The 14,670-nt window shown below is 43.7% G+C and overlaps 1 protein-coding gene across 8 annotated transcripts in view; it reads left to right on the top strand.

The window, feature by feature from the left end:
* The window catches only part of LOC101936867 (zinc finger protein 239-like), a 309,680-nt gene that overhangs the window by 19,898 nt on the left and 275,112 nt on the right, over positions 1 to 14,670 (top strand). For 4 of the 8 annotated variants that reach the window (XM_065569741.1, XM_065569740.1, XM_065569743.1 and 1 more), the window contains 2 exons: positions 7,416 to 7,529; positions 7,928 to 8,392. In XM_065569741.1, coding sequence (XP_065425813.1) covers positions 7,416 to 7,529; positions 7,928 to 8,392 — 579 coding nt within the window. Of the gene's footprint in view, positions 1 to 7,415; positions 7,530 to 7,629; positions 7,731 to 7,927; positions 11,298 to 14,670 lie in introns of those variants that run through there. The other 4 variants (XM_065569744.1, XM_065569745.1, XM_065569747.1 and 1 more) reach the window with 2 other exon arrangements.

Raw genomic sequence — 14,670 nt, 5'->3', positions numbered from 1 at the left:
CTCAGGGACGGAATTGATACAGGGAGCATAGAAACATTTGCACCTGCAGGGGGGATAAAAAGAGAGAGTAAAATTTAAGAAGATACATTTCTGAGAACAAAAGGGGAGACTCTTTCACAGTGAATCAAGCAATTCACAGCAGATAGCACATGTGCTTTAGGTACAAGGTTGCATTTTGTCTTTTATATTGAGCGCCTGCCAGTATGGTGACACATCACACATGGTTGGGCAACAGAATTCGGTTTCCAGGTAAGCCAAAGGGTACGTGAGGTTGGCTTCTTCCGCCTTCATAACATGTAGGAATGGTTTCAAACTGCAACACCCTCTTTTCCCATAGCAAGCAATGCCAGTTGGATTTGTTGTTTAAAAGGAGGGGCTGCGGTTTTGGGATGGATGTGCAGCACACCCCTACCCCCACCACTTGGCTGTTCTCCGGGATGACCCCTTTTAGCCAAGCGCGAACAGCCCATTATGAACTGGGTCCTTTTACTGTTCCCTTACAAAAATTCGCCTATTTCACCCAGGTGACCATGAATGATATCACTCTCCTGAGGCTGACATAGAAAGATAAAGACCGAACGTTGCATGAATGTGACCAAAACCCAGGACCATTCACTGCCATGCTTTGTGCTGACTACTTCCAGACTACTTGCTACCGGCTTGGTGTGGTAAAGTGTCCTACCGTGGAGGACTAAATAAGGCAGCCCTCCCCAGAAACCTTCTGCAAAGGCTTTCAAAGTACCTCCAGGAGAGCTCCATCCCCAGACACATTAACAGACTTTTCCAGTAGCTGTACTGGCCGCAAATACATCCCAATTTTTCAGGCCAAATCAAACATTAAACACAATTACTTTTAACCCCTGTAGTGTAGTTACAAATATGCACTCACCAGAGCCGCCTTCTCCATCTTCAGGGTCCGGGAACCCGCCTTGGGAGGGTATTGGCTGCAGGGTGATGAAAAGGTCCTGGCTGCCGGGGAGAACGGATTCACCACTTGCCTGCTGCGCATTCTCCTCCTCCTCTTCCTCATCCACAAAATCCTCCTCCTTGTTGCGTGAGACTCCCCCTTTACAGGTGGTGGGGTACTGGTAGGGTCCCACCCCTAGAATGGCATTCAGCTGATCATAGAAGCTTCATGTATGGGGCTCCGACCCAGAGCGACAGTTTGCCTCCTTTGTCTTGTAGTAGGCTTGCCTGAGCTCCTTAATTTTCACACAGCACTGCTGTGTGTCCCTGGTGTAGCCTCTCTCCATCATGCTCTGTGCAATTTTGACATATAAGCATTTCTTCTTTTTCATCGTAGTTCTGCCTGCACAGATTCTTCTCCGCATACAGCAATCAGATCCAGTGTCTCCCGTTCGCTCCATGCTGGAGCTCGTTTGTGATTCTGGGACTGCATGATCACCTGTGCTCCTGAGCTTGCCACACTGACCAAACAGGAAATTAAATTCAAAAGTTCCTGGGGCTTTTTCTGTGTACCTGGCTAGCGCATTGGAGTTGAAAGTGCTGTCCAGAGCAGTCACATTGGAGCACTCTGGGATAGCTCCCGGAGGCCAATACTGTCGAATTGCACAATGCTGCGTCTGCACTAACCCAAATTCAACTCAAGAAAGTTGATTTTAGCACTACTCTCCTTGTCAGGGAGGAGTATAGCAGTCGATTTTAAGAGCCCTTTAGGTTGACGGAACGGGGTTGCTTGTGCATTGCTTATAAAATCAACCTAACACCGCTAAATTCGACCTAACCTAGTAGTGTAGACCAGGACTAAGATAAGTATAGTAAAGAGAGTCTTGCACTGTGCATACTTACAAGTTACAGACACCATTGGAAATAAAGATCAAGAGGTAAGGGAGACCATCAGAAGGGAGCCCTCTTTCAGTTTACATGGTCTCAGGGAAGCCAACAAAATGAAAAAATGGTAACCAGAAGAGGTATTTCATCCACTTTCTTATGGTAATAGGATGGCTATATACCATATCTGCTCCTTTACTCTAATTACAATAATGTCAATAGCTGCCCCAACCCATATGTGGCCTTTGGGAAGTCCATAATTAAGCATCAAGCATTAATACTCATGATTTACATCACTTATTTATAAATAATTCCAATATATGAATGTGGTCAAAATGCTGAGATACTGCATAGCAACCTAATTGCTAAAGCCCACCTCAAACTTCCTTCTTTCAGAACCCTGTGGTGTATTGCACCTGTTTGTGGTTCCTCGTTAATCTCTCAAAATCAAGGTGCAAAATATCTGACCTGGGATTCTCTCCTTAGGCCTATTCAGGTAAATCCCAGACTTCAGTATAACTATTCCCACAAAGCCTCCACCTAATACAAGGCCCTTAACTGTAGCAAGCTTTAGCTATGTTTACACTACCGTGGTCAGTCGACCTACACTGCAAAACTCCAGCTGCGTGAATAACGTAACTGGAGTCAAGGTACCTTTGGTCGAGTTACTGCAGGGTGTACACTGTGGGAGGGTCAACGGGAGAAAATTTCCCATCAACACTTTATAGGGTAGAGTAAAGGGGTCAACTGGAGAGTGATCTGCAGTTGATTTGGTGGGTCTTTACTAGACTCACTAAATGGACCATGGGTGGATCGATCTCAGAGCATCGATCCCAGCTGTAGTGTAGACCTGCAATAAATAACCCATTTATTTATGTTCACCTCCTTACCCCTCCACGCATGTTCCAAGCTAATAAGCAATACTCTGATGATGATATTTTACCTCTAGCGAATATAAAATTACCCACAAGACATGTGACTAGGTCATAGATCATAAAATCAGGTTGGGGTCAGCAGGAGTAAGAGTTTGGAGAGTCTTGTCCCCCCTCTCCCCATCTGCAGCAGCCACAAGCTGTCTTCCCTCCAGGCTCCTTGGATCTTTGAGCCTGTCTCTCCTGAGGTTGCGTGGCCCAGATCTTGTTTCTTACCTTCTCCTTTTCTGGAAAAATTAGAGGCTGTTGCTCCTGAATTTTAGTGTTTAATTCCCCAGCCTTCTCCACACACTGGGGGAGTTTAATTCTCCCTCCCATTACACCTGAGTCACTAGATTTCCTAATTCCCCAAAATGTCCTTTTGTGATTTCACAGTTCTGGGGTAGCTAAGCCTTTGACCTGCCTCCATGGTCTGCTCAAGGTATCAGGCCTCTATCCAGTCCCTCTCTATGGGTAGGGACCCACATACCTCTCCTTTTTGACCAGGGTTTGAGGATTGCAGCTTGTCCTCCACTGCGTTCACTGGACTAACATCCAGTTCCTGTGCTTTGCTTTCTCTCTAAGGTCTGTGAGCAGTGTGTGTGTGTGAGAGAGAGAGAGAGATGGAGGTGGGAATTTTGGTAATAGAATCATAGAATATCAGGGTTGGAAGGGACCTCAGGAGGTCATCTAGTCCAAACTCCTGCTCAAAGCAGGACCAATTCCCAACTAAATCATCCCAGCCAGGGCTTTGTCAAGCCGGGCCTTAAAAACCTCCAAGGAAGGAGACTCCACCACCTCCCTAGGTAACGCATTCCAGTGCTTCACCATCCTCCTAGTGAAATAGTGTTTCCTAATATCCAACCTGGACCTCCCCCACTGCAACTTGAGACCATTGCTCCTTGTTCTGTCATCTGCCACCACTGAGAACAGCCGAGCTCCATCCTCTTTGGAACCCCCCTTCAGGTAGTTGAAGGCTGCTATCAAATCCCCCCTCATTTTTCTCTTCTGGAGACTAAACAATCCCAGTTCCCTCAGCCTCTCCTCATAAATCATGTGCTCCAGACCCCTAATCATTTTTGTTGCCCTCCGTTGGACTCTTTCCAATTTTTCCACATCCTTCTTGTAGTGTGGGGCCCAAAACTGGACACAGTATTCCAGATGAGGCCTCACCAATGTCGAATAAAGGGGAACGATCACGTTCCTTGATCTGCTGGCAATGCCCCTACTTATACAGCCCAAAATGCCGTTAGCCTTCTTGGCAACAAGAGCACACTGTTGACTCATATTCAGCTTCTCGTCCACTGTGACCCCTAGGTCCTTTTCTGCAGAACTGCTACCTAGCCATTCGGTCCCTAGTCTGTAGCAGTGCATGGGATTCTTCCGTCCTAAGTGCAGGACTCTGCACTTGTCCTTCTTGAACCTCATCAGGTTTTTTTTGGCCCAATCCTCTAATTTGTCTAGGTCCCTCTGTATCTGATCCCTACCCTCTAGTGTATCTACCACGCCTCCTAGTTTAGTGTCATCTGCAAACTTGCTGAGAGTGCAGTCCACACCATCCTCCAGATCATTAATAAAGATATTAAACAAAACCGGCCCCAGGACCGACCCTTGGGGCACTCCGCTTGAAACCGGCTGCCAACTAGACATGGAGCCATTGATCACTACCCGTTGAGCCCCATGATCTAGCCAGCTTTCTATCCACCTTACAGTCCATTCATCCAGCCCATACTTCTTTAACTTGGCGGCAAGAATACTGTGGGAGACCGTATCAAAAGCTTTGCTAAAGTCAAGGAATAACACATCCACTGCTTTCCCCTCATCCACAGACCCAGTTATCTCATCATAGAAGGCAATTAGGTTAGTCAGGCACGACTTCCCCTTCGTGAATCCATGCTGACTTCCTGATCACTTTCCTCTCCTCTAAGTGTTTCATAATTGATTCCTTGAGGACCTGCTCCATGATTTTTCCAGGGACTGAGGTGAGGCTGACTGGCCTGTAGTTCCCCGGATCCTCCTTCTTCCCTTTTTTAAAGATGGGCACTACATTAACCTTTTTCCAGTCATCTGGGACCTCCCCCGATCGCCATGAGTTTTCAAAAATAATGGCTCTGCAATCTCATCCGCCAACTCCTTTAGCACCCTCGGATGCAGCGCATCCGGCCCCATGGACTTGTGCTCATCCAGTTTTTCTAAATAGTCCCGAACCACTTCTTTCTCCACAGAGGGCTGGTCACCTTCTCCCCATATTGTGCTGCCCAGTGCAGCAGTCTGACAGAGGCAAAAAAAGCATTGAGTACATTAGCTTTTTCCACATCCTCAGTCACTAGGTTGCCTCCCTCATTCAGTAAGGGGCCCACACTTTCCTTGACTTTCTTCTTGTTGCTAACATACCTGAAGAAACCCTTCTTGTTACTCTTACCATCTCTTGCTAACTGTAACTCCAAGTGTGATTTGGCCTTCCTGATTTCACTCCTGCATGCCCGAGCAATATTTTTATACTCCTCCCTGGTCATTTGTCCAATCTTCCACTTCTTGTAAGCTTCTTTTTTGTGTTTAAGATCAGCAAGGATTTCACTGTTTAGCCAAGCTAAACATACTTCTATGATGCCAATACACACCTCAGTTTTCCTCTGTGATTGGTATTGCTATGATTAGAAAGAGCAGGAGACATGAGATGTTTTGTGACATAGCTGTCATGGTGTGATATGAATGGGTCATTAAGGACAGGCTGGGACCACCCTACATCAATGGAATACCTGACAGAGACAAGGGAATAATTGTCACCTGTCCCTGGGAGGATCTCCACTTGGCTGAGTGATGCATACATGGACTCGTTATGTTTTTGGGAGCAGGAAGAACTGGGCTTGCAGACGCAGGGAGCTCTACCGGAGCATAGACAAATGGACAGGCACAGTGAAAGGAAAATAAAATGTTTTCTACAGTATCAGGGCTCAAGGGCATTGGCCAGTATGGACTATATTGTCTTCTTTGCTTCTCCGAGCTAATCTAAGGACTTTCCAATGCTGTGTTGTGGTTCACTAATAAACCCTGCTATGTTTTAAAAGTCTGCCCAGTGTTACAGTAAAAACTTGCTCTGTGTGTAGAATGAGGAACAGTCTCTGAACAGGAGTGTCGTTCAGCTGGACCTGCTGGCAGAGCTCACAGGTTGAAATAGGAGTGTTGAAGCCAGAGGCTCAGTCTCAGGCCTATCTTTGTGGAAGAGTGGGACCCATTGGGGGGTCTAGTGCACTCAAGGGGCACTTCCCAAGAACTGTTTATAAGCCAGGGCATTGCACAGATCCTATGGATCCATGACAGTGTCAGTGTGCCTTCTGGGGAAAAGATATAAAACAAGAAAAGAATCTAAATGCGTATTTGCCATGGCCCCCTCATCAGTCCTCTTGGGAATCCCTGATCAGTTCCCAAGTGTATTAAAACTTTCCTTAAAAGCTTACCTCTTGGTTATCAGGTCATGTCAGTTTGTAGCCGAAAAGACCCCCCTCAGTCAGCTGAAACTCAGCTATTTCTCCCCAAAAAGTCTGTCTGTCTTCTTCAGTCCCCTGAAACAGGTAAAAATCAGTCACTGCCCTTTTCTGCATGGGGCAAAGCTTCAAAAGAGGGAGATCTGCATAACCAACCTTGAGCTTTGGCATTCATCACCCCTTAGTGACACCAGGTTGCACAGGAATTCCATCCTTCAGACCTCCCTGGTATCATCTGGCCCATCTCAGCATCATAGTCTATGAAGTATTCATGCTTTCAAGGGCTGGCTCAAATATACAGATAACAGTCATAAGTAGGGCCAGGGTTTGCTGGCAATGAAAACAGAGTAATTGACAAATATGAGCAATATGTTATCCTTTACAGGATGAAAGTGCATTGGGAGGAGGGGACAGGAGCCAGCTGTGTGGGGGCGGTGGGGCCCAGACACTGGGCATTGAGAGCCTAGAGCGAGCTGTGTGCAGGGGAGATGGGGCATGAACCAGCTGTGTGCAGGGGAGATGAGCAGGGGAGAGGTGCTGTGGATGCAGCCGAGAGCAGGTGCGAGCGCCGTCCGCTCTATAGCATGATGAGGGAGCAATTCCGGATATGAAGGGCGATTCCAGAAATGAAGAGTAATTTCGGGGAGGGGGGGGAAAGCAGTAGTAGCAGCAATTTCCGGAAAACACTGGCCCTAGTCATAACATTAAATACAATAGACTCAAGATGGATGCCTAGTATCAGGGGGTAGCCGTGTTAGTCTGTATCTACAAAAACAACAAGGAGTCTGGTGGCACCTTAAAGACTAACAGATTTATTTGGGCATAAGCTTTCGTGAGTAAAAACCTCACTTCTTCGGATGCACTGTGTTCATCAAATCTGTCCCTCTGCCTTCACATAGTTCACTCTGCTGGTGGGTTCTACCCCTTCCCCCATTCTGTGTCTGTTTTGTCTATTTAGATTGTAAATTCTTCAGGGCATGGGCCATCTACTGTTCTGGGCTTGTACTGTGCCTAGCACAATGGGGACCCACTGTTAGTTGGCCCTTAGGCACTAAGGTTATGAATATGATTTATAATAATAATAACTCTCCTGCCACTTTGAGCCAAGGAAGCTGGCCTTGGGATGTTACTACTTAAAAATGAGCTGGGGTTAAAACCATGGAATAGTCCTTCTTACAAGTATCCCACAAATTCCAGAGACCTTCCTTATTTTCTTTGCTTTGAGCAGGGTTTCCAGTTTCCAAACCTGATGTGATCTCGCAGCTGGAACGAGGGGAAGAGCCGTGGGTTCCAGACCTCCAGGGCTCTGAGAAAAAAGTGCTCCCGAGAGCTGCCTGCACAGGTGAGGAATTGGTTAAACTAAGTAAAAAAACTGTCCGTGAATACAGGAAACATTTGAGGTGCCCTTGTGAGCTCTCTAAGTTCAGGATTGTTTCCTACAGATGTGGAATCATTAGGCAGATGTCACTCATGGCTTCCCACCTACCCTGATTGACAACTGGCAGCAGGTCCCTCCCCAATCTTGCTTACCCCAAGAGTTCTGGTGAGATACGTACCCGGAACTGATCCCTTCCTCTCTCCACTCAGGAAAGGTTTGGGGATAATCAGCTCCTGATAGGTTTGATCTCTCCCGCACATATTTTGGTTTGTTCATCCCTTTTTCCATTCCTCTCTCTGAGATTTCCTTTCTCTCTGGAGCACGGAGTGACCTGTGTCTGGATTTTCTCTGTCTCCCATCAGGTGTTGGGATGGTGAGTGAGAATGAGGAGAATCCCCAGCAGGAAGATGCTGAGCAAGTAGAACCACATGGGACGTTATCAGAAAGATCCAAAGAGAATGATTCCGGGAGTTGTGCACTCCCAGAAAAAGCAAAAGCCTGTAAGACTCAGCAGAGGCCAGAGGAAAACTTCAGTAGCCACTCAGACCTTATTACACGTGAGAGAATCAACTTGAAAAAGACACGCTACACATGCCATGAGTGTGGGAAAAGCTTCATTGGTAGTTCAGCCCTCATCTTACATCAGCGAATCCACACAGGAGAGATGCCCTACATATGCTCTGAGTGCGGGAAAAGCTTCAATCAGAGCTCTGCCCTGATCACACATCAGATTATCCACACGGATGAGAAACCTTATGGATGTCCTGAGTGTGGGAAACGCTTCAATTGGAGCTCACACCTTATCAGTCATAGGAGAATCCACACGGGTGAGAAACCTTATGGATGCTTTGAGTGTGGGAAACGCTTCAATGCTAGTTCAGCCCTCATCTCACATCAGCGAATCCACACGGGGGAGACGCCCTACACATGCTCTGAGTGTGGGAAAAGCTTCAATCAGAGCTCTGCCCTGATCACACATCAGAGAATCCACACAGGAGAGATGCCCTACACATGCTCTGAGTGCGGGAAAAGCTTCAAACAGAGCTCTACCCTTAGCAGACATCACAGAATCCACACAGGAGAGAGACCCTACACATGCTCTGAGTGCGGGAAAAGCTTCAGTTATAGCTCAGTCCTTACTCGACATCAGAAAATCCACATGGGAGAGAACTGTAAGATGTGCCTTGATTAGGGCTGGCCAAAGATTTGGGTTTTTTTTTTTTTAAATCACATTTGCTAATTCCCACATAGTGATCTTTGCACCATCTTCACCGAGTTCTCTCAGCTCCCCCAGATGAGTTGCCTGCTTCTGCCTTTTGCAGCTCACCTTCTTTGGGGTCCGTCCTGTGATCTTTTCTATCAACTCCTTTCCTTTTGAATCATAGGAGTGTGTGTCCCTCCAGCCAGGAATGTTCATCCGCTCCAGGTGGGAGAGATGTTTGATCCCAACAAGCTACACTGAGGCAAAAACTACCTGTGCCTTACGTCCACTAGGACTGTACATGGCGTTGGCTGCTCATTTAAGTGATCTTGGTGTAAAAAGACAATTATAGTTGTAGAGCAGATGCAGCCCAGGTGCAGTGGTTGCATTAGCTTTCCCCTTGACCTGAGCTAAACTCCATGACTTTTCCTAGTCTAAACAAACCCTGAGCATCACGGTTATACTGTCCCCCCATTTCAAAGCAATTGTTAGTCATCAAGTTTCCCCTTCGGGAACAAATTGTTTTATTCCCAGTTGTTCTCATGTTGCTTCAGGTTGTGCTGGAGAGCAGATATTTTTACTACCGTTCTCCTCACTTAAAATATATTGGACTATAACAAAGAGCAGGAAGAGGGCAGAGGGATTCAATTGATTAGGTCAATATTTTTTCTAAAGGGTGGGGAAGAGTATTCCCTAGTAAATGACTTGTAACTAAGCAAAATACCCATGCATTTGGCCCCCAAAGCAGTTGTGGCCAAGGCCCTGCAGGAGGTCGCTCCTGAAGATATCTCCTTTCTAATCAGTGCATTTTGTCTGTTATTGGGAAATGCTATCCCTTTCTAGGTAGAGATGGGAAAAATGGAAGTGACATTTCTGTTCAGCTCACCCCTTGGGAGATGCTGCAAATGTGTAGAAAATGAAATCTGTGTTGAATGTGATAATAAGTATCTTTCTGCAACTATTTCAATAGATACCTGACATTTGTTGTCTTACAGGGATTCTAAGCAGTACCTGAATTTAGTCCTTAATTTAAATCTGTGCCACCAGATTCACGAAATAAAAGGGCATATTTGGGGGAGTTATACCTCACTATTGCTACTGATACGTTGTATGGTTGGTGAAGAATTCTACGCCAGAGAAGTGTAAAATTACTCCAAGTAAGGTCAAAGATTTTACAAGAACTCAGGTAGAAATTGCTGGTACGAATGGTTGATTTTCACCCAAAAAATGAATGCTATGCTGACCTGTAGCCCAGGTAAACTATTTTTAGAACATTGCTCCCTAGTTAAGTGGCATTTATCACACTGCTAAAGGATGCCATGGTTAAATTGGGAACAACTGTCTTTTACCATTTGGATCCAAAGTTTCATGAAGCACAGAGAGAAACAGCTGATTCCTTCAGAGCCATTCCGCCTATGGGTCCCAATCTGGCTGCCTTTTTGGACAAGAAGCACTTCCATGCTGGGCAAATGATGGTAGCCAATGAGGGAATGTATCAGATTCCAAGTTCAGAATGCAGGATACATGAATGCTGAGTCTAGAGTCTGTGGTTTGGACTCTTAGGTTTGCTCTTGAGTCTAATACATTTGTATCACTTCTCTGCCTTCTACTACTATGAAAGATTAGAAAGTGTGAAAATACAGCATAGGTCGTTTTTCTCATGATGCAATCTTCCCACGTAGTGTGAGACCCCTTCCACCCACAGTTATAGGAGAAGACGCAGGGAGAAATGAACTCAAAGAAATGGAAGGCTCCTAGGTTATTGTAGAATGTGACTTCACACAAAGCTCACTGGGTGGAAATGGGAATTAAGAGAAAACTGCCCTATCGGTTTATATTTTGTAATCTTTGAATAGGTTGTTACCAGTGACAATGAAATTAAACATGAAGTTAATTAGTGTAACGTGTAGTAAGAGGAGGCCCTGAGATATAAACCTTGGTATCAGAGGCCTGGTATGAGGCCTAAGGCCTGAACTAAAGTAATGGTCAAGACTTTGCTAACATAAAGCAAAGTTAAGCTGCGAGCCAGAAGCAGGCCCTGCTTACAGAAGCTGGCAAGGAAAGGGCTGATGCTGCAAAAAGAGACATACCTAAAAGGTACGGGACACCAGATATCAGAACATACACTATACTGGAACATTCCACAGATAACAAGGAACAGGCCGACCCATCCCAATGACAGGGGCAAAAGGGTAAAATGATGGATAGAGTTGTTTTGATCGAACCAACATGTACAAGGTGAGAGGCGGCACCTTACTACGTAGAGGGGTTGCACCTTGCTGCGTAGAGGGGTTGCACCTCAATACGTCAGGAGTGATGTGTAACTTGTTTGTACCTGTGTATAAAAATGTATCCCTGGGGTGGTGTCTTTGTCCGGCCACGGGGGCAGTGGAAAGTCCCGCCACTGAGCCGGGTCCTTGCCAAGAGGCACTTTTCTCGTAGTATGTCCTGAATTAGGCTCAGAAACCTACAGGGAACTGCAATTGTGTCCGAGATCGCAATAAACCTGGCCGAGGTGCCTTTGTACCTTACTAGACTCTGTGGTCATTGGGGGTTCTCGTCGGGTTTGCTGTGTCAGCTATCTGCAGAGCTGGGGCAGCACACAGAGGGAACACACGCACGCAGCCGAGTGATATCAACAGGAGAAAGCAGAAGCACCACACCGGTAGCATCTGACAACACTGGTGACCCCGACCGCTGATCTGGTGAGTAAGCAAAACTGCCGTGGTAAGAATCGCTATCTAACATGGCAGTAAACCTCGAGCTAGGGAACCCCCTTATTCCCTCCCTTATAATCCCCACGGAGTTTGATAAGTCTTGGACCCGCTGCATTGCCAGTAAGGGGGGTCCATATGAATTTAAAAAAGAGAGTGGGGAAACATGGACTGGCTTATGTAGAGCGATGGTAGAAACCGAAGCTCTGAGAAACAGTAATAAGAGCAAAAAAGCAAAAATTTTGCAACTCATGTCTCTGGCAGTGAGACGGCTCAGACAGCATGCTAGCATGCTGGCCAAACAAGTCACAGAAAAAACAGGAGGAGTAGAAAAGGTAACCCGGGCAGTTGAGCACTGGAAAGCCCAAGCTCTGTTAGCACAGCAACAGGCGGGCCAAACTCATGATATGCTCGAGCAAGTGAAGCAGGAAAATAAAAAATTGGAAACAGCTGTAAAAAACCTGCAGAAGCAAAAAGTGCCGTCCCCTGTTATAAATATTGGTAGTAAACAGCAGGCTTCAGGTAGCTCCCCTGTGCCTGAAGAATGGGGACAGAAGTGGAAAAAGGTGGTCCTAGTAAAATTAAAAGATGAAACGGGGTCCACTGCATTGCAACCACCACCTTATGATAAAAGCCAGGTTCCAGTTAAACTTACACTGAGACCTAGACTGGTGCCTGTCAGAACTGGACAAGTAAGTGCACAGAAGGAAAGAGTAGCACATAATACTTTCACAGAATTGGTAAATCAAATGACGGAAAATATGGAACAGTTCACAGAGCACATTAGGAGACAGGAGCTGCGACTCGATCGCAGGGGAGCGAATAAAAAAGCATTTCAAAGTAAAAAACCAAAATTAAATGGGTTAACACCTAGAATTGATGCATTAACACATGGCGTTGCCCAAAACCAGTTAACTGCAGCAAAAAAGGGCACTCCCGCCATCCATCTGGCATGCACACAAAAGCAACAGACATTGGGGGAACAAATTCAAGTTTTACAAGAGCAGGTAACTACCCCCTTCTCCTCTCAAAGCCAGGATAAAAAACAGGGGCGCGGTTCCTAACTGTACAGGTTCCCAACTGCTTTGACCCACGGAATCACACTCCACGCTCATATCTGAAAATAGAACATTCTTTCTCAAATATTTTTACATACCGGTTAAGTTTTGTCCTTTATATGCTTTCTTAGTTTGCTAAACTTGCTGCTGCTGCCTGTACTTTCAAATATCTTGATAGAGTTAATCTCTCTTGGCTCAGGTCTCACTACCTTCCTAGGTTGCTCTTCACCCCCCTCTCCCCCGCCTCTCCTCAATTCTGCTTTCTTTTTGTTTTAAAAGTTAAAAGTTATAGTTTTTACAGAAACCCCCAAAAGATAAAGCAATTGAAAACAGAATAAAACAAGAAACAAAAAGAAAACAAGGTAAAAACTTTACTTTAAATAAATCCCAGTAAATTAAGTATTTTAACCCTTCAGGAATGCAACAGCTGAAATTATTCCTAACTTTCTTGAAGATATGGTTGCCAAGCAACAGAAATGCACACTCTGCTTCTAATCCTAACCACTTACTAATGTTTGAAACATGGGCTTTTCTTATTTTCATATAGCAGAGTTTTAAAATAATGTTAAATATAAAGCGATGCAAAATTCCTTGTTACCAAATTAATACAATACATTGGGCAAATATTAATATATTTTTAACAATTTATGTAACAAGTTTTAAATAACGTAATGATTTGTTTATTCAAATATAACCCTTTTTATTTTTGTTTGCCTTACTTTGTATAGTTATTAATAGAATTCTGGCGCCATTTGTTGTTAATTGTAAGTTTGTCCTGTATGTCATGTGTGTTGTCTTGTGTTGTATGTTGTGTGAGTCACGTGACTATTTTTTATTATTTTTATTTTGTGGCAACAAAAGTCAATTTTATACCCTTTTAAAAATTTATGTATATGTGGTACCACACTATTTTAAGATCATGGTTGAGGTATAATCATAGTAGTATTAGCACCAATTTTTTGTGCAAAGTTCAAAAAGGTTTCAGTTACAAATATATGTACATATATTTCTGCCTCAACAAATAATGCAATTGCAAACAAAAAATATTCTCTTATCAATCACAGTTTTGTTTTGTTTTTTAAGATTTCTTTTTTTTTTGTTATTCAAAGAAAAAATGTAAGGGGAAACCTCAACATTAAGGTAAAAATAATATTAACAAAATGTTAATTTCTTGTTTAGGCTTTTTATAAACTTGTTTGCACTTTTAAATATAGTTATAAGAATATCATAAAACATTTTGGTTAAAATAACAATTTATGCATAAAGCTAACCAAACAATTTGAACAGGTTTCCACCTTTGGCTCCCAAACATAGCAAAGCATCATGAAAGTATAACCTCAAATACCCTCAAAGTACTGTATTTAAAATTTATTTTGATTTAATTTTATAGTTGGTTTAATTTTTTATGCTTTTCTTTTGTTATGTTAATGGGAAGCAGTGGTTGTTAAAGTTGTGCTTCTAAACAGTTAACAAAAGTGAAATTGGTATCACAAGCAAATTAACTCTAAAAAGCTTGGTAAAAATTCTGTTAACTCCTTTGCTGAAACAAATTGTTCAGCAAGGGAAAGCAATACACTTTCTCATGGAAGATTGTGAGCATTTATTTTAGCTGTTAAGCATTACATTTTGTATAAAAATATTAGTAATGCACTTCAAATGAAAATAAATGTTTATACAACAATTGCAAAAGTATAGCTTGTGTTATAAAAGGCTTGGTCCCTATTACATTAGTTTGTTTACAATGTAATAAGAACAAGTTAAACTATGTATTAAGTTTAAGTTACTGAAAACAAAAACAAAAAAGAAACAAACAAAAATCCTTTATTATGTTAACTAACTAGCTGTTTAAGTTGCATCCCACAGACCAAAGACACCAAAAAATATCACACCCTGAAGACACCAGATGATATCAGTATACAGCGAAGAAACCCCCAAGCATCAAGAACAGAAAAATGAAGTGCTTTATAAATAAGAGACTGGTTAAATACACCTCTATCTACCATATATGGACAATTAAGTTAACAATCAGCTAAAAACCACTAGTTGGACCATAATAAGCCATCATTTAATTTCAACTTGGTTACTATGTAAAAACAACTGTATTATTGCTGTACTACTGTATTATTGTTGTA

The sequence above is a fragment of the Chrysemys picta genome, chromosome 16 (genome assembly GCF_011386835.1).
Source record: "Chrysemys picta bellii isolate R12L10 chromosome 16, ASM1138683v2, whole genome shotgun sequence".
Taxonomy (NCBI): Eukaryota; Metazoa; Chordata; order Testudines; family Emydidae; genus Chrysemys; species Chrysemys picta.
Note: the sequence above shows the minus strand (reverse complement) of the source record. Positions and strands in the feature narration are given on the sequence as shown.